Source organism: Drosophila busckii, chromosome X (genome assembly GCF_011750605.1).
Source record: "Drosophila busckii strain San Diego stock center, stock number 13000-0081.31 chromosome X, ASM1175060v1, whole genome shotgun sequence".
NCBI lineage: Eukaryota > Metazoa > Arthropoda > Insecta > Diptera > Drosophilidae > Drosophila > Drosophila busckii.
Genome location: NC_046608.1, coordinates 17,395,234 through 17,416,803, shown reverse-complemented (window position 1 = coordinate 17,416,803; position 21,570 = coordinate 17,395,234). Strand labels below are relative to the sequence as shown.

General features: G+C 44.9%; 4 protein-coding genes across 8 annotated transcripts in view; 2 read left to right on the top strand and 2 right to left on the bottom strand.

Annotated features, from left to right (window-relative positions):
* Nucleotides 1-13,313, bottom strand: part of LOC108606618 (amyloid-beta-like protein) — a 38,073-nt gene extending 24,760 nt beyond the window's left edge. For 2 of the 4 annotated variants that reach the window (XM_017996893.2, XM_017996900.2), the window contains exons 1-2: nt 13,241-13,312; nt 11,541-11,804 (exon numbers count right to left, since the gene is read on the bottom strand). In XM_017996893.2, the coding sequence (XP_017852382.1) occupies nt 11,541-11,615 (75 nt within the window). In that variant the 5' untranslated portion in view covers nt 11,616-11,804; nt 13,241-13,312. Of the gene's footprint in view, nt 1-11,540; nt 11,805-13,240 lie in introns of all 4 variants that reach the window. The other 2 variants (XM_017996899.1, XM_017996897.2) reach the window with 2 other exon arrangements.
* LOC108604977 (endochitinase A) lies at nt 631-21,370 on the top strand. The gene is made up of 4 exons (XM_017994546.2): nt 631-708; nt 10,214-10,355; nt 20,358-20,425; nt 20,479-21,370. Exons 3-4 carry the CDS (start codon nt 20,361-20,363, stop codon nt 21,368-21,370), a joined length of 957 nt encoding a protein of 318 aa, XP_017850035.1. The 5' UTR covers nt 631-708; nt 10,214-10,355; nt 20,358-20,360.
* Nucleotides 14,036-16,092, bottom strand: LOC108606619 (mitochondrial 2-oxodicarboxylate carrier). Of its 2 annotated transcripts, XM_017996902.1 has the most exons (3): nt 16,078-16,092; nt 15,664-15,838; nt 14,036-14,845 (listed from the first exon to the last, which is right to left on the bottom strand). In XM_017996902.1, the coding sequence occupies exons 2-3, from the start codon at nt 15,823-15,825 to the stop codon at nt 14,096-14,098; spliced, it is 912 nt and encodes a 303-aa protein (XP_017852391.1). In that variant the 5' UTR covers nt 15,826-15,838; nt 16,078-16,092; the 3' UTR covers nt 14,036-14,095. The 2 variants fall into 2 exon arrangements, with proteins under 2 accessions (XP_017852391.1, XP_017852390.1); XM_017996901.1 differs by lacking the exon at nt 16,078-16,092 and having other exon boundaries at nt 15,664-15,975.
* On the top strand, nt 18,009-19,228 carry LOC108604978. Its single transcript, XM_017994547.1, has 2 exons — nt 18,009-19,084; nt 19,144-19,228. The coding sequence occupies exons 1-2, from the start codon at nt 18,009-18,011 to the stop codon at nt 19,226-19,228; spliced, it is 1,161 nt and encodes a 386-aa protein (XP_017850036.1).
* Nucleotides 21,371-21,570: the final 200 nt, after the last annotated feature.

The following is a 21,570-nucleotide window of genomic DNA, read 5'->3' as shown; positions in this document are numbered from 1 at the left end:
CCTAGAGCAGCAGCAGCAGCAATGGCGACTACGCACACCATTAAATTTTCAACTAACGCTACAGTTGAACAATAATGAAAGCGACTTGAATAAATGCCTGAAAATTGGTTTTCTTTTTTGTTGCTGCTGCGCATAGTCGTTGCCAAATATTCCACTCACACACACACACACACACACACACGCATACATAAATATATATACAAGTGTATACATTGCAGCATAAGACACAGTGGCAGACTCTAGACGAGGGCAAAGTGTCGTTGGCAAAGGCCAAGCAGTGGCAATTCGAAATAATTTGTGTAAAATAGTCAACGACGAGGAGCGCTCAGGCGCTCAGCTCGTTCGCATTTGAAGTTGGACTTTGGGAGCGTGTGGTGAAATTGCCGCTGGCAGAGCTACCACAAAAGCAATTCACCTCATGCCTTACCTTAGCCAAGCAGCCTGCCAAAAATTACGTATACGTATATTTATACATATATTTTTCTATATATATATTTCAGCACAAGGCCAGTCGAGGCAGGCAGTAACAAAGTTTAACAAACACTGAAAGCTTTGCCAACTGCAGAAGCGAGAGACAGAGAGAGAGAGAGAGAGAGAGCTGAAGCTGAAGCTGAAACTGAAGCCCTGGAGGCTCATAAGCGAGGCACAGATAAAACTCTGGCATTAGCAACTCTTGAGAAAGTTACGCGCTGTGCCCAAAGCGCTAAGGTAAGCACTCACACACACACACACAGACAAAACAATTTATTTATATATATAGTGTATATATTTAATTTAAATATAGCTACATTCATTTGCATTCATATTTCATACACACATTACACATGGACTTTGATTTGATTTAAACGCTGTCATAGTAAAAAGGACTTGTCCCTAAGCTGACCTCACTGCTGCTGCTGCTGCTGCCTCTGCTGCTGCTGCTGCTGTGTATGTCTCTGTTCTAGGCCATTGATTTAATTTTAGCTTGGTCTAAGCCATAAAACTCAACGCAAGCTTTTGCAGCAGAACTTTTACTATATTATGCCATTATACATATGTATATATATATAGTATGTCTGTATGCCGACATGCAAATTTCTAAAAGGTTCATGCTCGCTGCCATTATGTTGTGCCGAGCTATGGCAACAGGCCCCGAAAGATCATAAACTCCAAGCGGAAAATCCCATTTCCGTGTGCACAATACAAACGTTTCACACTCACTCGCTCTCACTCTCTTGCTGTCTGTCGCTAGAACACATTTCATTTGGCTTTTGTCGAGCGACATACCCCAAAAAATAAACAAAAAATTAAATATAAAATGAAAACAAAATCATTTGTGCTCTGCTATTTCCTTTTGGGCAGTTAACAGCAGCAGCAGCAGAAACGTGTCAAGCTTATTGACAGCAACAGCAGCAGCAAAAGGCCTAAATTTAAATTAGAAAAACCTGACTAGTCACATTTGAGCTAATTTGCTAGTTATATATTCATGCATTGTTTTTATTTGCGCATATATAACAATATAATTTATGTAGTGGCAAGCTTAATGCTTTACTGATTTTGCAATAAGCCACAAACCACTTTGAAGCAAGCCGCGCAACATAAACTGTGTCAGTTCAGCAGCAACAGCAACAACGTTGAAAAAAAAGGACACTGTGAATGGCGATTGAGTTAAATGGATTTGGTTTTGAGTGTTAACCACTTAATTTTCCGTATCATTGAGAAGGCATATTTAAAAGGATTGCCAATACACACACACACTGACACACACATATGCACACTCTTTTTATTTCTTTTGGCAAACAAATTAACTTAACTGTCAACCGCAAAATCACAACAGATGCAGTCGCCACTCAATCACAGAGCCACAGAGCTTTGAGTGCTCTTCAGCTCTCGCTCTATCTCACTCACACACACTCTGCGGCATTGTGCGCTGAAAAACTAAAACGGCTAGCGAACCCGATATATGGCTAGGCAAGGGTTATATTGCCAGCGATAAAGAAGAACTTGTTTTTATGCCGTTGGCCCAGAGCTCATAATATGACAGCGCTCAGTTTTCAGTGTCCTGCGTCTGTGTGTGTGCCTGTCTGTGTGTGTGTGTGTGTGCGCTACAGGCTACAGTACACACCCAATATCAATAGCGCTTTATTTGCGTTAAAAATTACACACACACATACACACACACACACAAAGCAGGGCAAAACGACTTATAAACAATTTTGTAGCATACTTTCGAGCGTGCCTGCTTGCTACACAACAAAAAATCTATACACAACATTTGCTGTCAGTGTGTGTGTGTGTGTGTGTGTATTTTATTTTTGGCGCTTTATTTATTTGCCAATACGTCAGCCCCAAACATTTTTCACAGCTTACATGCAGCACAGCAGCAGCAGCAGCACAGTCGAGGGCCAAGCTAGGGCGAGCCAGGCTCTAGTTGGGGGCGTAGCCAGCACAAAGCACAAAGCAGACTGTGGCAGACTGTGAGTAAGGTAGCCTAGCCTAGCTCTTTGATTTGTATGGGCACGAGCTGCGAGCGCCAAGGCAAGTGTATGAGGGCGCTTATGCTTGGCTTTCAAAACAAGGCTTTCGATTTTAGTAAATTTATGGCTGCTACGCGTAGCACACACACACACACACACACAGAGCACACATGAGTCTGGCGACAGGAGTTGCTGCTAGTTGCTGCTTGGTTGCGCATACGACACGTTGTGCCATAATTTTTGCACACAGCAACTTACTAATAAAATAAAAATATATACATAGAGCTATGTATGCCATATAAAAATAAACAACGACCAGCAGCAGCAGCAGCAGCAAAGGGGCAGTTGGCAGTTGGGGTTGGGGTATGTGGGTCAAATGTGGGATGTCATCAAATTTAACGCCTGACTAGTCGTAAAGTGCCCAAAAGTAGCTAAAAAAGAGCAGGCTTCAAAATTTGTATGTGAGTGTGTGTGTGGCTGTATATCGATAGACACTTATCGATGTTACAGCAGGCGCATTAATCAATCGAGCGCACAAATCAGCGCTTAAATGCCAATTGAGTTTTATGTTGCTGTCATAAATGCGCGCCAACAGGCAAGTTGCAACAGCAACAACAATTTGTGCTGGCGCCGAATGTAAATGCTGTAAATGAAGTTAGCTGCGTTCTGCTGCATGCCGCATGCCACATGTGGGGCCAAGATGATACATGCGGCGGCACTTGAAATATTTAAACGATAAACTAGCAAGCAGACTGTGTGTGTGTGTGTGTGTGTACTTGTGCCTAATAGAGCCCAAGTGACAAAAGCGAGAGAGAGCGAGAGCGAGCTGACTCAGCTGGCCATTAACTTTTAGCCACAACTGTGCATAGCTGAGCAAATTTTAGCCACAAGCCAAGCGACAACGACACTGACAGCGAAGTTTAACAGAGCTGCCCACGCAAGCAACTCACTTGCATATGCCAGCAACAGCAACAGCAACAACAGCAGCAACAGCAACAATTAAGGCAACTTAAACAACAACAGTGCATTGAGTGAGTCCCCAAGCATGCGTATGCCTGTGTGTGTGTGTGTCTCATGCCAACAAATACAATTACAGTTGACACTCGCACACACACGCACACGCACACAAACAGCGCTGTCAGCCATTATGCGCCGCAGCGCATACAACATTATTTTATTAAGTGCGACGCAGCAGGCAGCAGGACACACATAGCATACAGCATACATCACACACATAGAGAGCGAGAGAGCGAGAGAGCGAGAGAGAGAGAGAGAGCAAGAGAGGCAGAGGCAGAGCAAGAGTGTGAGCCTTTGGACAAGCTCTTGCTGTTGAATGTGGCAGTCGAGCGAACGCCAAGCCGCAAAGTCATCGAAAACTCCAACGCGCTTAACAGCAAAAAAACAGAGAGAGAGAGAGCGAGTGAGAGTGAGCGCGATAGAGTCACTGAGGGATCAGTGTAGCTGCAGACAAGACACAAGACACATGCGATATGCGACAGGCAACGCTGCAAAAAGTGCCAACTGGCTACAGTTCAAATGCGTTTGTGTGTGTGTACAAAGTTTACAAAAGCGTTGGCAATTTTTTGCGCTCTGTGTGACACGACAGACAGACAGACAGACAGACATACAGGCTGGCAGCATATTTAAGCCACTTTGGCCAAAGGTGTGTCAAAGCCATGTTGGCCAACTGGGCAGTGCATTAGCGCACTTGTTGGGATTTCAGCAGCAGCGGCAGCAACATAAATATTAAGCAACTCTGCTGACTCCCTTGACTAAAGTGCAGCCAACAGCAACAACATTATGCGCTGCTATATTTTGAAGATATATTTATTTCATTTACTGCCAAGCCAGAGCCACAGCAAACATCAAGTCTGTATGCTCAAGTCCAAGTTTAGCAGCAGCCAAATTTCACTAGCGCATACATTTTGTTATTTTGTTTGCTTGCTTGTGTGTGTGTGTGTGTGTGTTTGTGTGTCTGTTTGAATAAATGTGCAAATAAAATTTAATTTAATAGCAAATTTTATGTCACAAATATTGTGATCTACCCAACACACACACACACACACACACACAGACACTGACTCACTGTCACTTCACTTCACTCCCACTCCACCCCATTTTTTGGCTTATGACGTGCATCGCCCACTTTTATGGCCCTCAAAATGGCAGCTGGGTGTTTTTGAGGTTTGGCAGTTGGCTCTTCGATTTCTGACATCAAGGACTTCACAAGTCCACCCTCGCCTCTTGCCACTCGCACCCGCTGCGGACTGTTATTGTGCTGATAGCCAAATGGGATTTGGGGAATACGAATGGGGCTAGCATCCCGGCCAGCTCGACCAGCCCGACCATCCCGGCATTGTATTAAAGTGTCAAACTGAAGTTCCAAATTGGTATTGGCCTTTGATTTTCCACGGAGTGGGCGCCATTGTTTGGACAAGGGTTGCCAAATTGAGTAGAGAGCAGGTGCTTGGTGGGGTCAGCTGCTGGGGCTTGATGGCTCCCAGGACGATTGTCCGCGCCACCCACAATCAAAATCTCGGCATGCTTATCGTTTCATTTTGTTTCGCTTCGCTTTCTGCTCATTTCATTTCATTTCATTGCATTGCATTTGAGTTGCTTTTTTTAATTACAATTAAATTTACTTGATTATTTCATGAGCCAAGGCTTAGGAGCGCCAGCGCCAGCGGCGGCCGCATTCAAGTGAAAGCCAAGCAAGCGAAAACTATGCCAATTGAAAAATAAGCCAAACGAGAAAATGGCATAAAGTGTAAGCCCAAAAGCAGCAGCAACAGCAGCAGCAGGCAATTCAAGCTAAAAATGGAAATGCAAATGCAAATGGCAGTGAGTGGGTTGGTGGGTGGGTGGTTGGTTGTTGGGTGGTCAGTCCAAAAATGCAATATTGCGATTTTATAACACAAATTGCTTATAATCATCCGAAAAACAACAACAACAAGTTAAAGCAGCAAAAACGGAAATGCACGTTGTAATGGCCTGGAAGTGGGCGCTTTAAGTGGGCGTGCCGCAAGGATTCAAGCAGCCTGGCCTGGCCTGGACTGGCCTGCTGCATTAACTGCGCCATGGATTTGCCGTCGCCTTTCATTTATTTGTATATGTATGCGTGTGTGTGTGTGTGTGTGTGCTTGGCTGTTATTGCAAGGGAATGGCATAAAAATCATATTTCCGTTTTATTATTTGCTGTTAATGAAAATGCAAATAAAATTGGATTTTCCGTAGCGCACACAGAATAAAAATGAAAATAAAAAAAAAATAAAGCCAGCAAAATTAAATGTTGTTGCCGTTCCCGACCAGCTGAGTGGCGCTGTTGTGCAGGGTGTGTGTGTGGTGTGGGGGGGGGGGGGGGGGGGTTAAGGTATTGGGCGCGCACAAATTTTCAAATAAACATTTGGATTTTGGGTTTTTGTTTTTGCTTTAACAGCGTGCCTTGTTGGCAAAAAAAAAGTTTAAAACCAAACAAAAATGATTGCCATTTGTACAAGTGTGTGTGTGTGTGTGTGTGTGCTTAGAATTAATTGGGTCACGTAATTAGCAGCTTGTTTGTGCGCCATATATATATATATAAATATATATGGCATATACTATGGAGCAGCCAAAAATTTGATTATTTGCATTTTAAGCGACAGCAACTCGGGCAACTTGTCGTACACGCTAAGTGGGAATTTGAAAGCTACCCCAAATCCCAAATCGCCTGCAAGAGCAAGAACGTGGCGAATTACAAGTGATAAAACAGCTTGTGGCATTTCGGAAAAATTTAAAGCAATTCACATGAAACATTTGCAATGTTGTTTAACAACATTTGTTGATTAACCTAAATCAATTTGCAGTCTACAGTACTACTGTAGTACAGTGTGCACTTGAGAGCACTACTAGGGCCTCGACAAAGTGAACTGAAGCTGTTTAAGCTAATGGCTGCATAACATAATCAGGCGCACAGTTGCTTTTGCAATTTGAGCGAGCAACTCGTTTGGAAAAGTCAAGCAGACTAGACTGACTGCTAGTGCTACTACTACTACTACTACTACTACTACATATACATAAGTAGTGAACGTATTGTCTGTCTGACTACGAAACGCTTTTCACTCTTCGCTCTACGCTTCTTACGCCTGATTTGTTGCAGGCAACGTGAGAGCATGGAAAAGTGCCATACAACTGAAATGAAATCAGCAAATGAAACTACTGCATATGCTTGCATACTAAGAGCAATACACACACACACATACATGCACAGCATACTACTACTGTTGACTTTGTTTGGCAAAGGCGTATACCCCCCCCCAAAAAAAAATCAACCACTTGAACAAATAATGCATGCGGCTTGTGAGAAACAACAAGAGAAATCGTTCAGGCTCAGTCAACAAAATGCCAAATTCAAGCACCTGCCACAATTTTTGGCTTGGCACGTTGTCGTTGCCTCGTTGCTTCGTTGCCTGCTGCTGCTACAGTGGCTGCCACCTCAAGCTTTCTCTCTCACAATTTTTTTCTGCACACTTTGCTTTCACGTACTTACTGTGTGTGTCTGTGTCTGTGTCTGTGTCTGTGTGTGTGTGTGTGCCTTTGCTTACAAATGTATAAAACATTAGAGCACGACTGTGGCAAGACGTGCAGCACAAACAAGCGCGAAACGCTCAAACTTTTATTTTCGGGACTCCACTGCCAGCACACGGGGCTGCGGCTATCAATGAGGCCCTGGGCTACCGCTACCGCTACCAGTGCCAGTGCCAGTGCCTAGCGCTGTTTGCATTAGTTAAAATCGCGCCCAAGTAAAGTAAAGTAAAGTAAAGTTGCACCCTTTTATTTTGTTGCTGCCTGAGCGAAATGGCTGGCAGCCCCTATTCCCTATTCTCATTTTCGCTTTGACACTTCAAACGCTAAACTTGCGCACACACACACACGCTCTGTATGTATGTGTGTGTGTGTGTGTGTGTGTGTAAAATGGCTTTGGGCTTGGTTTTGTTGTAGAACGATTTGCTTTTTATGCCTTTGTCTATTTTCGTTTTGTCCTTACCCATCCATTTAGCACCTTTGCTCTGTCTTTGCCTTTCGCTTACGTTACGTTACATTTCGTTTCATTTCGTTTCGTTTGCTATTCATTCTGCTTCATTTGCTCAATTGTGTGAGTCATCAACTAAATCATCATCATCAACAGCAGCAGCAGCATTATCATCAACCAAATCATCATCAGCAGCAGCAGCAGCAGCAGCAGCAGCAACTTTAGTCTGTTGTATTGTATTTCATAGGCACATACATAGATACTCTATGTGTGCGTGCGTGTGTGTGCGCCTTGTGAACTGTAGAATCGTCACCTTGTGGCCGCCGCAGGATAAGTGCTGTTGACCCATGTGCATGGCCTAGCCAAACGATTTCGCTTGTCCAATTCTCAGCAATTGCAAACTTTTTTCCCTCTCTCTCTACACAACACACACACACGTAGCCTTAATAATGCTCTGTTCCGGTGCTGGCGGAAAGAGGCGCAGCGCCCTGAAAAGTTAAGCACAAATTCTCGATAACAACTGCTCCCCTAAATTGCAAATTGCCTACGCTTATGTTTTGGGGCTCATGAGCTTAGTAGCACAGCTTACTACGATAAGCGTATCAGGTTACTTTGTTTCAATTTAGCAAAGAGGGAAATTTGTATTTCTATTGAAAAATAGGTTTGCAAATTTACGATCAGAAAACAGAATTTGAGTGTGTGCCATTCAATGCTGACTGGGCCACACTCACTCTCTGTCTATCTATCTGTCTGTCTCTTTCACTAAGCTGTGATCTTTTCAAACTCAACGCTTTCATCCTCACATAGCTCAAGCTCAAGCGCTTTGCTCAATTCGCATTGCTTGAACGCGTGGCTGCGGCCTTAGGCTTCGCTTCTTCGAGCTGAGGGCATTAAAACAATGACAGCTTATTTGAGCAGTTCATTTCGTTTAGTTGTTTTCGTTGGATTGGCAGGGAGTTTGTCAACGTTTCGAAAATGAGGCAAATGCATAATCGAAAAAACCATTGAGGCGTTAACGCTTTGTAACTGGATATGGGCATGAATGCGATAAAAGCGGCAAACGAAGTAGCCCCAGACGGGCGGCGACATGCCACAAGCATATCGAGTCCTAACTGGACAGGCTAAACATAAAAATCAAAGAAATATATGCATATATAGAGGAGCTTACCAAAATAGCGCAACAAATCCAAGCAAACGGAACAGAACAGAAAAAAAAGCCAAAGCCAAACCAAAGCAAACCAAGTGAAACGCAACGAAACGAAACGAACTGAGGCTGAAGGACACAAAAACACACACACACACACACATACACAAAGGCGCAGAGGCGCTGGCAGTGCCAAAGGCTGCAGCAAAAGGATTTTAACAGTGGGACGGGAAATTGAAAGGATGTGGGGTCAGTGCACAGTCAGCTTGTTTGTATGAGTGTGTGTGTGTCTGTCTGCTTGTCTAAGGATGTGGGCTAGGGTAAGCAGAGCTGCGCGCTGTGTGGGCTGTGACACCACAACTAATGAATGTGCACGAACTGCAGGCGACGACGATGTGCAATGTGCATTGGAGGACAAGCAGTGCTCGGACTGCGCGAGAGGGAAGGAGATGGAGATGGCAAAGGATACGACAGAGTAGAGCAAACGCTGACCAAGTTGTTTGGCATTGCACAAGCCTGACAAATGCCAAAGAATGAGACGATTCGTGATAGCGTTGCATGCAATAAGCGATGGAGAGAGGCGAGCGGAGAGAGACGAGAGAGACGAGTGAGTTGCTGGGCTTGGGTTGGAGGGATTTGCTGAAGCAATGACTAAGTGCAATGCAATGAATGCGCTCATGATTAAATGCAAGTCGCCGTTGCCATCGCACTGATATGAATAGATAACAACAGCAACAATAGCAGCAGCAGCAGCGGCAGCAGCAAATAATCCAAGCTGCAGTCAAAGTTTGTTGGCTTCAAGCACACGCACAAATGAAAAGGTAGCGAGCTGGCTTAATGCTCGGCATTAAACACACTTCAAGTAACTACTTACAAAAGTTACTAATGCTGCTGCAAATAAATGCTCAGGCTTAGAAATTGCTTTTACTTAGCATTTAAGATTTATTAGCACTTTGGCTTATAACAAAGCAAGGACTTAATTCACTTAGAGCTCAAACTTGCAGCAAGCATTCATAATAGATAATTATTAAATTTGATAAATTTATGCAGTAGCCTGCACGAAAACGAAAACTTTGCCCTCAGTCAGGCCAGTTGGCTTCGGGCCATGGCTTAACAACATTGACAACCACAGTCCAGTCAGCCCGTCAACCGTCAGCAGTGCAGCCGTTAAGCGTCAGGCCATAACCAGTTTACAGTTTACAGTCGACAGTTGTTGGCCACGACAATCGAAATGCTCCGATACGCAGTTGCAAGCGCTAAACTTTGTATGGGTTGTGGCTTTTTGTGGGCAGAGCGGAGGTGCGGGTGTTGCACTCGCATGAGTCAGACACGCGTGCCATGTTGAGTCCTTTCGAAATGGCATATAGAAAAAAAAGGGCATAGAGGCATACGCTGTAAAAAATAATACGAAAAACCATTGCTAACGACAGCATGAGACTCTGTGCATATTAATTGGAAAAACCAGCAACGCGAGTTGGAAATTTTGTTGCGTAAGCCGCAAGCAACTTTAACTTCGATTAGCACAATTGTTAGCTTTGCTTATATGACATTTTTGATTTGTGTTCAATTCGATATAAGACCCTTTTTGTATATTTTCTCTTACAGGGTCGAAAAAGAGACAAGGCAGGCAAAGAAAAAAAGGCCAAGCGAGCAACCACCACAACTAGATTGACGTAGCAATGGCAATGGCAATGGCGATGCGTTGGCGCTGATAACGTGCACGGCAAACGCCAGCGGAGAGCTGCGGGTAAGTCTATAGGCTGTGGTTGGTGGTGGTGGGGGCAGGGGTAGGTGACAGCCCAGTGGCCTGTGCCAGGGGTCACTCATAAATTGCCAGCAGCAGCAGCGACAGCAACTAACATGAATTGCGAACTTAAAGTATCAGGCAACACACACACACACACACATACATACTATGTAGCCACTTGTGTGTGTGTGTATATGCATAAACATTGAAAGCTGCCTGGCTTAGGCAGAGCTGGTCAAAAACAAATTGCAGACTGCATACAAAAAAGCTCAAGATTCCAAGCAGCTGAACGCCGAGGGCTGACATATAACCCAGGACAACTTATAAAGCAGCTTAACTGCCTACCTGCCTACCTGCCTACCTGCCTACCTGCCTGCCTGCCTGACTGACTGTCAGACTGATAGAATGACGGACTCAGGCTTGGTCAGGTAGCCAAGCCACCTGTGCTAGTCTTTTGTCTATGGGGCACATTGAATTACTTTCGCATGTATATGAATTTGATAAGGTTTTTGTTGCTACCACAAATTGCAAGCTCTCAACGCTCTAACTGTGTATGTGTGTGTGTGTGTGTGTGTGCGGCGAGGGCTTAGAGGTATTCAAATTGTTAGGGCAAGCACGTCAACAGAAGCTAAAACGTAAAGCAGAGCAGAGCAGAGCAGCAGCAGCTGCTGCTGTAGAGTAAATTGTTTTCTACTTTTTTGTTTTTACTGAATTCATTTGAATAAACATTCGAGTTTTGCATATTGAATATTTAGATGATGAGTTTGAGTGCGAGCTATGAGTTTTTGTAATTTGATATGCATGCCAAGAGAGAATCAAAACTCTGGCTGGCCATTAGTTAGCATTAGCTTTGTTTTAGTTTTAACTAAAATATACATGTATAAATATATATATCAAAAAATGGTTCAATTAAACTAATATTTGCGCACACTCGCCTAACACCAGCTGTCCAACTGTCAGTCTGTCTGTTTGGCTGTCTATGTGTGTGTGTGTTTGTGTGTGTGTGAGGCGAGTCTCTTTTGCGCTGGCACATTTTTCGTAGCATACTTTCAAATTGCTTAGTCTAACGTTACGTCTGTGTATATGTGTGTGTGTGTGTGTGCTGGTGTTTTGTGTGTTGTGCAATGTATATATGTATGTATATATATATTTTTTTTTTTGTATTTTTCGGTTAGCATGACTCACCTGCACGGTGCCAATGAGCACAATGGCGGCCCAAAGGCTACGCAGCAACAAATTACGACGCAACGCGGCGCACATTTTGGTTTCTTTTGCTGCTGGCTTTTATTTATATTTTGTATTTATTTGTTAAGCACTTTTACTTTTGGGTCTTTAAAATGTCTTAGGACTTTCAAGTCAACACATATATAGTTGTAGATTTTGTTTGTGATTAAGATTCAGTTAAGTTTCTTGCGCTTGCTCTGCCTACAGGCTACGCTTGGACTGCAACTGCAAGTACACAATAGCAACAATGAAGAGATTACATATAGTAGTGCGTATAAATATCAATTGCTTTAGTTAGGCCTGCCTGCCCGCTCTACCGCGCTCAAATAGCTGCCTCACTGACTGCTTTAGTTGGTGTTGCTGCCCCCAAAACTATGCAACGTCAACTTAAAAACGCTATGTGTGTGTGTGTGTGTGAGTCTATGCGTGCGTGTATGTGCCTCGTAGTATTTGATTGTAGAACGTAGTAGTGAGAGCGAGAGCAAGCCCAAGCCAGCGTGAGAGCAACGGGGTGTGTGGAAGAGAGCATCAAGCATACGCTCTGGCGTATGCTCTTACACGTTACTCGCTACTCGCTATTGTCTCTACACTCACACACACTCGCTATTCTGCGGCTGCTTAGTTGCTGCTTAACTATTGCCAAACAAAAGTTCTTGTGCTTATGATGTTCAACTAAGTATGTCAAATGGACTAACGACGTGCTCAAGTATTTCTTCATACTTTCTATAAATTTACATGTGTGTGCCTGTGTGTGTGGCTGTGTCATAGTGTGTGTGCGCGCTTTTGACAGATAATCGTTTTGGTGTAGTTGCTTTCTTGTTTTTTCTTTTTGGGGTAAAACCCATTGGCAGCGTCATTGGCATTCCCTTTCGCTCGATTGCACCCTGAGCGACAATGCTTTGACCAACTTGGTAAACTATTTTCATTAAAAGCGAGCGCTGTGGCTCAAACGAGGGCTGCAAAAGGGGAAAAAACAGCTGCAGTGAAGCTGCTGCTGCTATTATCTTTATTCAAGCTTTACGCAGGTCTATACTTTGCCCCCTCTCTGCCACCCACACTCTCTGCCGCTCTTATAGCTTATTTTCTTGGCTACGCTCGTTTGCTCTAGAACAACTGCGCACGCATTAGTGCAACACACACACACATACACATACGAACACACTCCCACAAACACTTGACAGCAACACCGCTCACGCTCTCGCTCACTTTCTCTCGCTCTTACGCTCTTGCTGTTGAGTCCTGCGCCATGCGCAAGAGCCAAAATATTAATTTCGAAACAATAAAAAAAATTTGAAAAACTTTTGCTGCTTCGTTGTTCTGCTCTTCGAGTTTTGTTTCTTTTTTTGTTCAACACAATTAAAATTTGCGTATGTGCAATGTGTGAGTTTCTTGTTTTGTTTTCAATTTTTGCACTTTATATTTGTCATTTGTCACGCACTTGAAAAAAAATATTCATAACTGTATACAACAAAAATAATTTTAACGCCGACACAAGTAAAAAAAAAAAAATTCTATTCATATGTATATATGTGTGATTAGCAGTTGCTCTATGCTCTCTCTCTCTCTCTCTTGCTCTGTATGTATGCTCTCCCTTCTCTGGCTCTCTCTCTGTCTCGCTATCAATCTCACTGTCTCTCTTGGCTCGGCTTCAGGTTGACAACCTTGTAGTATTCAGTATTCAGTTATGCTATTTGGTTCGAATGCGCCAAGAAAACTTGAGGAGTACCTTGCGCTGTGAACGCTCACAAACGACTGCAAGTGGCGCTAGCAGCAGCGGCAACTCGTCAACTCGCTATGTGGCTACTCGTCCAAGCCAATCGGCAAAGGACATCGGCAACGACCTCGTGCTCAAGCTAGGATTGCAATTGCGCCGGCGCTCTAGAGCAAGCAATCGATATTAAATCCGAAACATGCCCAACAAGGGTGGAATTTATATGGCGAGGTGTATACATTGGACAGCAGCAGGTGCTATGGGCTTTAGGTAGAAAGCTTGCCAGAAAGCTCAGCTTAAAACTAATTCATTTAATTGCTTCAAATAGAACTAGTTTCATGTGAGTTAGTGCTTTGTGCTTAGCTTAAAGCAAATAATATATAAAATAATTGACAACTTATGTATTAGAAATGCAAACAAATGACAAACTGTATTATATTATAAATAGTATATTAATTTGTTTAAAAGAAAAGCAATAACAAAGCAGCACTTAAGATTTATTACACAAAGAACTACAAAAGTCAGTGCTTTAGTAATTCTTTCGCTAGCGAAAACGAACTAGTAGAACTTTCGATATCGAATACAGGGAGCCCATATGTTTGAGCTGCAAACAGCAAAACTCACCTATGGGTGCTTGTCTTTGCTAAACTTGCTGCTGGTTTGAGCAGCCGCTACAAGTTCATGTCTTGAATTCAGCAAATAAGCGCCAGATGGCGCAAAAATAAAACAAAGAGCGCGCTTTAAATTCAATGTACAAAAAAAGAAGGAAATTACGTTTAATAGCTAAAATTGTGTAGGCTACGTTTTATGCATGATGAGTTAACAGATAATCGTAGGCATAGTCAAAGACTAGGAGCATAATGGCACCGCCCGGACCCAGGCGCATTATCTTGGGCACCAGACCCTTGTAGAGAGCTCGGAATCCCTCCTCTGCGTACACAATGCGTATAGCACTGAGGGTGCCGCGATATTTAATTTGATTTGCCACCGGCTGTGGTCCCTGTATACGCGACTTGGCCACGTCGAACGGTATGTTAACGAAGCAGGCCAGCGTGCCGGCCGTAAAGCCAATGGCCACCTTGCGCAAGAACTCCAGCGTGTTGTCATTGGACTCGGGCACCACATTCTTGACGCTGTGATAGAAGCCAAAGTAGACCATGTTAAAGACGCCATTGCGTCCCATTGTAGCGGTCACGCCCTTGTTGAGGCCACGCAGTCCAAAGCCATCGCGCTTGACAATCTCTCGCGCCACCTCGAAGGTGCTAACCATTTTCTTTTGCCGATCCGCCTGCTGCGCCACCTTAACAACCTCAAAAGGATTCACAGCCACCGCCTCCAGCAGACCAGCTGTCAAGCCAGCCAGCGAGAAAGTCAAGGGTGTGGGCGTGGGCGAGCCAAACTGAAACAATTGCTTTGTCTGCTCGAAGACCAGAAACTTTATGGCGCGCTTTGGTGTTTCGGCCAGCACAGGCGGCAGCAGGCCCTTCCAGTAGGAGCCGAGTCCCTCATGGCGATACATCTTGGCGAAACAGTCGAAGACGCCATTGTAATGCAGCTGCGAAATACAAAATAATGTCAGCAGATTGTTCAAATATATGCAAACGCATGTATGTCAGCATTTTAATTTTAATTGAAATGCTGCGGCTATTTTAAATATGTGCTAAGCTCGTAAATTAGCTGAAATTTAGCAGCAAATATAAATGGAGAGCGAGAGCGACAGAGCGACAAAGCGAGCGAGCGAGAGCGTAAAGTTAGCTTAAGTTAAATTTATGTTATGATAAGATATGAACACAAGTGCTTGGGCAACTTTCACTAGTGCATAATAAACAATTTGTTTGATTTGTTGATAACAAGCAGCAGACAGAGTACAGTGAATGCTCGCTAAGTCAGCAATTCGATATGCAAATTGCTGCTGCTCTTACTTTGGCATTAACATAGATAAACAATCATCAGCTGTGCGCGCGTGTGTTTTATTTTTTATAGACACACACACACGCATACAGCTGTGTGTATCTATGTATTTGCAGCTGTATGTGTATCTATCTATATTTGTCACAACAACAAAACGCTCGCGTTGCTTTATTTCTTTTCGTATTCTAATTAACCTTGACATGACATTTTTCCCCAGAAATATCTTTGCACGCACAGTTATCGCTCAATAATTCATTTAAACAAATTCTTGGCCGCTTATCAGGCTTGTTGCTTTAATGTTGTACACATGTCTCTATCTCAGTCGCTGTAGCTGTGATAAGTTGAAAAGCCGATTACTTGACACTCTTTTGCTTTCCCTTTCACACTGAATCGCTCGCTCGCTCTCTGTCGCTCGCACTTTGGCTCAAAGCTTTTGGCTGATCAGCTGACTGTTGTACTCACCTCACTGACTGACGCTGTGGGCTGCGCCTGAATCTGCATGCGCGTCTTGACCACGTCCAGCGGCTGCATAATGCAAACTTCCAGAAATCCAGCAGAGCCGCCGGCCATCACTTGGAAGACGGCGCGCTTGCCCGGCGATATGTCTGCATGATGGCTGGCCATAGTTTCCCACACTCTTAGCCAAAAAACGTAGCAATTTGTTGATATATACAATACATAAGTTAATGAAAGAAAGGCAAAGAGAAAAGGCAATACAACTAACAATTTTTTGTCTGGCAAGCACTTTAATATTATTTGTTAGCCAGCTTGTCACAACGAGTTTGACAAACACACACACACACAGACACTCAATAAAAAAAAGAAAAACAAAACGGCAGGAAAATGCAGAAAATTGCAAATATTTAAGCAAATTACCAAAACGAAGCCGCCGCGCGCTCCGACTAACAAATTCGCACTGAGTTCAAAACTCAAGCAGACAAATTCAAAATTGAAATTCCAAATGCTAGATAACTACAGACGAACTGGAAGTGCGGGCGCGACAGAGAGAGTGAGAGAGAGAGAGAGGCTAAGCTTTTAATTCAGACAGCTGACGACATTTGTTTGGCGCGTGCTGGAAAAGCTTTGGGCGCAGCAGCTGCGCCAAATGATCGACTAAAGCGAAAGCTTTGCAGAGCTTCTCGCAGTAAAGTTGTAGTAATGTACAAATCAGAACGACTAACACAACAAGCATTTAGTTAAGATTAGATTAGGCCGCCATAAAAACAATTGAGGCATAAAAATCAATAGCAAGTTAATGTGGCAATAGTTACAGCTGCTAGTTATAGCTAATATTAGTTTTTAAATCGAATACTAGCAACGCTCCCGAACTGGGGGTGGTCCATGCTTATTATTGAACAGCCCAGGCAGCTTCACACCTTAGGCTAGAGACATTTAGCTATAACGCATTCATTAGTTAGCTTATCTGCGGGATTGCATCTGGGCAAAGCGGCCATTAGGCCGATCAAAATCCACACCCATGTCAAGCTTGAGATATGACAAAAGCAACAGCAGAACAAAAGCGACAAGACAGACAAACGAATCGCTTCACATTTGTCGCTTGTCCAGTCTGCAGCAGATGCGACTGCGTCGCTTGATTAGTTTATTGTTTATATGCGGCGCATCAATCAGTTGGACAAACAAGAAAATATGAGCAGAGATCGATTGAGCGCAGCTTTCATTTGCATAAAATGCATTCCTATAACAAATTGATGCAACAAATTGCTGCGCCAACAGCTTTATGGGCTGCAAAGTCAGTCAGTCTGAAATATTTTTAGCTTGCCACACACAATTAAAAGCTCATAAGTTGCCAATAGCAGCAGCAGCAGCAGCAACAGCAGAGCCTAATTATGTTGTATTAGTCCATATACAATTATTCTACATTTGCAGCAACATTTTCACGGCAAAGCGGCAGCAAGAAAATGAATTTATTTTGTAATTAGCAGCAGTAGTATTTTTATTTTTATTTTGTTTTGTTTTGGGGCTAGCGCCGATTGATCGATCAATGCAACAGCCAACAGCAGCAGGCAGCAAAGACTAATAAATCATTTTTCCATTTTCTTTAGAGCCTGGCTCGAACGCTGGGTCCGACTCTTTGCATCTGCCGTTGCGCAATGCAGCTTGACCAAAGTGAGAACTCACGAGCGAGCGAGCGACCGCCCGTGGTCCGTCCAATTGTCTGTCAAAGGCTATTAACCCCATTCTTAGCCGTAGCCGTTCCACTTGTTCTTGTCGCTCTCTCGCTCTTTCTCGCTCACACAGCACTTGGCTTAAATTGTTTTCTCAAACACAACGCGCTGCTGTTCAAAAATTTGTAAGCGAAGCGACAAATGTAAAACAAAAGCAACGCAACGCAAGGCAAGGCACTTTGGCTGCCCCATGCCACATGCCCCAGCTAGTTGCATGTTTTGAGTGCCGTGCATTCCACAAATCAGTTTGAGTGTTTTGATTAATGCCGCATTTTGACAGCTGTCCATGTCCAAGCGAGGGCTCTTCACATCTGTAATTAGTTCCTCAATCATGGACGCCAAAATATTTCATTCATATGCATTACGAATTACAATTAAATTTAATAGCAATAGAGCAATTAAAATAAGTCTGGGCTGGGCTGGGCTGGGCTCTAAACTAATTTAGAATATTGTGCTTGTGCCACTTTCAACTGTCAGCCCCACTGACCCGCCTGACCCGCTGAGAACTTCAGCTGCGCGCCGCACTCAAACGAAAGTACGAGTTGACGCCCAAGCAGCTTATAAAGCGTCAAGTGCGCGCTCAGCTGTTGGCCAGTTGCTGCTTAGGCACGTCCCAGGGCCATGGAGCTGCGCAATTTGGTGGTGACAACGCTTTGCTTGCTGAGCGTGCAGGCTGCGCCATTCTGGATACTCGAGGATGAGCTAATGAAGCGTCAGCGACTGCACAACGCTGATACGGACTATGTGGACTTTGCTGAGCGGCAGCGCGACCTGCCCAGCTCCATTAGCTTTGTGCTGCGCCAGAGCGAGCAGCCGACAAGTCTGCAGCGTCAGCTTCAGCTGCGCCTGCCACAGCGCTACGTGCCACAGACGAAGCGGCAGGCCAAGTCGCACAAGCGCGCAGAGCGACGTCAGCCAGCGTCGCTGCCCATATTCGATGCTGCGCCTGGCGACAATGCACTGCCTGGAGCTGCTGCCAGCAGCGCCGTCTTCATCTACAACGGCACGCGCGGCGAGCTGCTGCTGAACACAATGCTGAGCGCACAGCGCTATCCGATGCAGGAGCCCGTGCCCGGCCAGGTGCTGTATCCGCCAGCGACGCCCATGTTTCGGCCCAAGCCCATGCTGCAGCGCTACCGACAGCCCAAGCAGGCGCAGGCACAGGCGCTGAATCTAACGCTCATACCCTTCTATGCACATGAGGCGATTACAGCGTTGCCCAGCGTCGGTCAGAGCCAGCGTCAGGCCAAGCAGGTGCAGCAGCAGTACAGCGCCTATCGCACGCCCCAGGAGGTGATGCGCTGGCAGCCACCAACGCCAGCGCTGCTGCCTGTGCGCAACAATCATCGTCATTATGTTGTCAGCTCCACAGAGCCAGCAGCACCAGCAGCAGCAGCTGCTGACTCCATGGAAGCGTCAGCTGAGACTGCAACGCAAACTGCGAGCAGCAGCACTGCAGCCGCGCCCTTTCAAATCGTGTACATGGATGAGAGTCTGGAGGCGCCACCAGCCAGCACCACCACTGCTGCACCACAGCTGCGTCAAAGCTCACGCTATGCGCTGGCACGCGAGTATTACGCATTTCCTGTCTATACGCTGGGCAAGCTGCTGGCAAGTCCCAGCAGCAAGCCACAGGATTGCGCAGAGCCGCCGGCGCCAGCAGCTGCAGCTAGCACTTGGTTTATACTGAATTCACTGTAAGTAGCCGCGCAGCTTCAAGGACTTTGCATACTTATAATAAACTTTTAATTTGCAGCTATAAAGGAGCGCACGGCAACGCAGCGCAGCGGCAGCGGCGTCAGTACTATAACTCCAAGTATATGTTGCAGCCAAAGAGTTAGCAGCCAACACAAGTTGCATGTGATTCTTAAATATAAAACAGTTTTTTTTTTTTTTTGTATAGACTTAAGCTGAGCTTGACCAAAGGTTCGCTCATTAAAAGCCCTTGGCTAACAATAATCTCAAATGTTCTAACGCCCAATAAAAAATGGCAGTAAATTTCCAATCCCAGTCACAATAGCCATTGCACTTTAGTGCGAGTTTATGGCGTTAAGTCGTCGTCGAGCCCAACTCTATTGTCCACAATTATTGCAAAACGGCAATTGAGACAGCCAAAGAGTTTGTGGCATGTGGCATGGGTTGACCCAAATACCGAGTCCAAATCAAAATCAAAATCAAATTTCGAATGTGTGAAAAAGAAGAGAAAAATTCAAAACACAAATATTGTGAGCCCCACAAAATGTTTATGGCTAATTTCCATGGCTTGTGTGGTGCTCTTTTCTTTTTTTATGCTTAAAGAAAGAAAGAAAGAAATTATAGACGAAGCAAGCAGCAGTGCTGCTGCCGCCGCCTTGGGTAGCAACACGCCCCATTGGTTGCGTCTTCTTCACATGCACGTCATTCATTCAATCATTTTGTCAATGATATGGCTTTCTATTCTAAGCGCACGTTCATTATTATTATTGATTTCCCAAAAACTTATTTTCGCTTTAGCGTCTCTACAGATTTTCCAAGCCAGCAATTAATTTTCAAGCCCAACACACACGCATCAAAGCAACAGCAACAGCAACAACAACAACAACAACAACAACAACAACAGCAACTTACGCCTGCTGCTGTGTCTTTCATGTTTTACGAACATTGCTCTGGGGCAGATGCTTTTGCCTTTGACTGTAACTTTAGAGCCAGATCCCCCACCCCCCATTGCCTTTCGTAGCGTATAAAAGCTTGCCACATACTTGCAGCTGGGCTTAGAACAAATGCAGCTGCGCATGCGTGCGGTGCATTTTATTCGGTTACTTAGCTGAAGGATAACCAACGGACAAGTGTGTGCAGTGTTATAAAAAACAAAAATAAATTTAACTATGTGGCAAATTGTTGTGGTATGTTCGTTAGTCCTTGTGCCAGGCTTTTATTTTTATACTTTTTTTTTCAAGTGCATATTTGATAAATTGATTGCTTCAATTACAGATCATGGCCAGCTTAGGCAGTCTGACTACGCCTGGCAGCGCGTTCTGGTGGCCCAAGGCAGCAACCAGGTAAGTTGCTTGACACTTCATTTGATTGCAGCTAATTGTGTTTCGTATTGCAGCGAGGTAACGCCGCGGCCGCAGGTGCTGCAACAGATACCGTTAACCTATTTTCGCACCTACACATATCAGCCGCTGGCTGGCAACGCCTTCAGCATGCCGCTGTTTGGCTTTGGCGCTGCGCAGACGCCGCTGCTCTCGGGGCGACACTACGATCCATATGGATCAGTGACCAGCTATGCGGCAGCCAGACGCTACGATGCCGCTGCTGGTCTCAAGCCAGAAGTAACAGCACCGCCCGCACCGGCGAGCACAACGCCAGCAAGCAGCACCACAACAACAACAACAACTACAGAAAAACCAACCACCACCAGCACCACCACAACGACAACGACAACAACAACGCCAGCGCCAACAACAACCACCAGCAGCACAACAGCAGCGCCAACTGTAAGCAGCAGCAGCATGGAGTCCTTGCCAGCTCAATACTATGAATATCCAACGTACAGTCGCCGCGTTAATAATCTGTACAGCGCACGACCGCAGTATCCGTATCCGGATTACTTCAACTACCAGCCCAGCAGCACGCTGACGGACAAGAGCGGCACGCGCATACAATTTGTGCCCTGCATGTGTCCCGTCAGCATGCCCAGCTTAAGCGCTCTGCCCAGCCAACTGCCGAGCCGCGATCGTACCACAGGCGTCACCATCGACACTGTCGCCGCTGTCAGCAGCGCCGAGCAGAGCGCTGAGCTTGCCTCTGTGGAGCGAAATATTGCAAGTCTGCAGGCGCGCCACATGGAGAGCGAGGAGAGCGCGCTGGCCGAGGAGGAGGATGCAGATGCCGATGCGGATGCATCAGTCGAAGCAAACGAGAGCGCTGATGAGCTGACGAAGCTTGCTCCAGAGCCGCAGGACACTACGCCCGCTGTAGAGTCCAACAGTTTGGTTTAGTCCTCAGCCAGCTCCAGCAGCGTCATAGTATTAACTACGCCTAGACTGATTTGTGCAACTCTCTTGGAATCATACAAATTGATTCTTTTACGCATTACCTAACGTTTTTTTTTTTTTTTTTGCAATTTAAGTCTTTAATTTATTTAATTTTTTTTTGTGCAACTCAATAAATCTCTGCCCAACCTGTGCGCGTAATAAAT

Coding starts and splice junctions, on each gene's coding strand:
- LOC108606619 (XM_017996902.1), bottom strand. CDS start 15,825: ATGGCCAGCCATCATGCAGACATATCGCCGGGCAAGCGCGCCGTCTTC. Junction 14,846..15,663: donor CCACAGCGTCAGTCAGTGAG/GTGAGTACAACA, acceptor TGTATTTCGCAG/CTGCATTACAATGGCGTCTT.
- LOC108604978 (XM_017994547.1), top strand. CDS start 18,009: ATGGAGCTGCGCAATTTGGTGGTGACAACGCTTTGCTTGCTGAGCGTG. Junction 19,085..19,143: donor TGGTTTATACTGAATTCACT/GTAAGTAGCCGC, acceptor TTTAATTTGCAG/CTATAAAGGAGCGCACGGCA.
- LOC108604977 (XM_017994546.2), top strand. CDS start 20,361: ATGGCCAGCTTAGGCAGTCTGACTACGCCTGGCAGCGCGTTCTGGTGG. Junction 20,426..20,478: donor TGGCCCAAGGCAGCAACCAG/GTAAGTTGCTTG, acceptor TTCGTATTGCAG/CGAGGTAACGCCGCGGCCGC.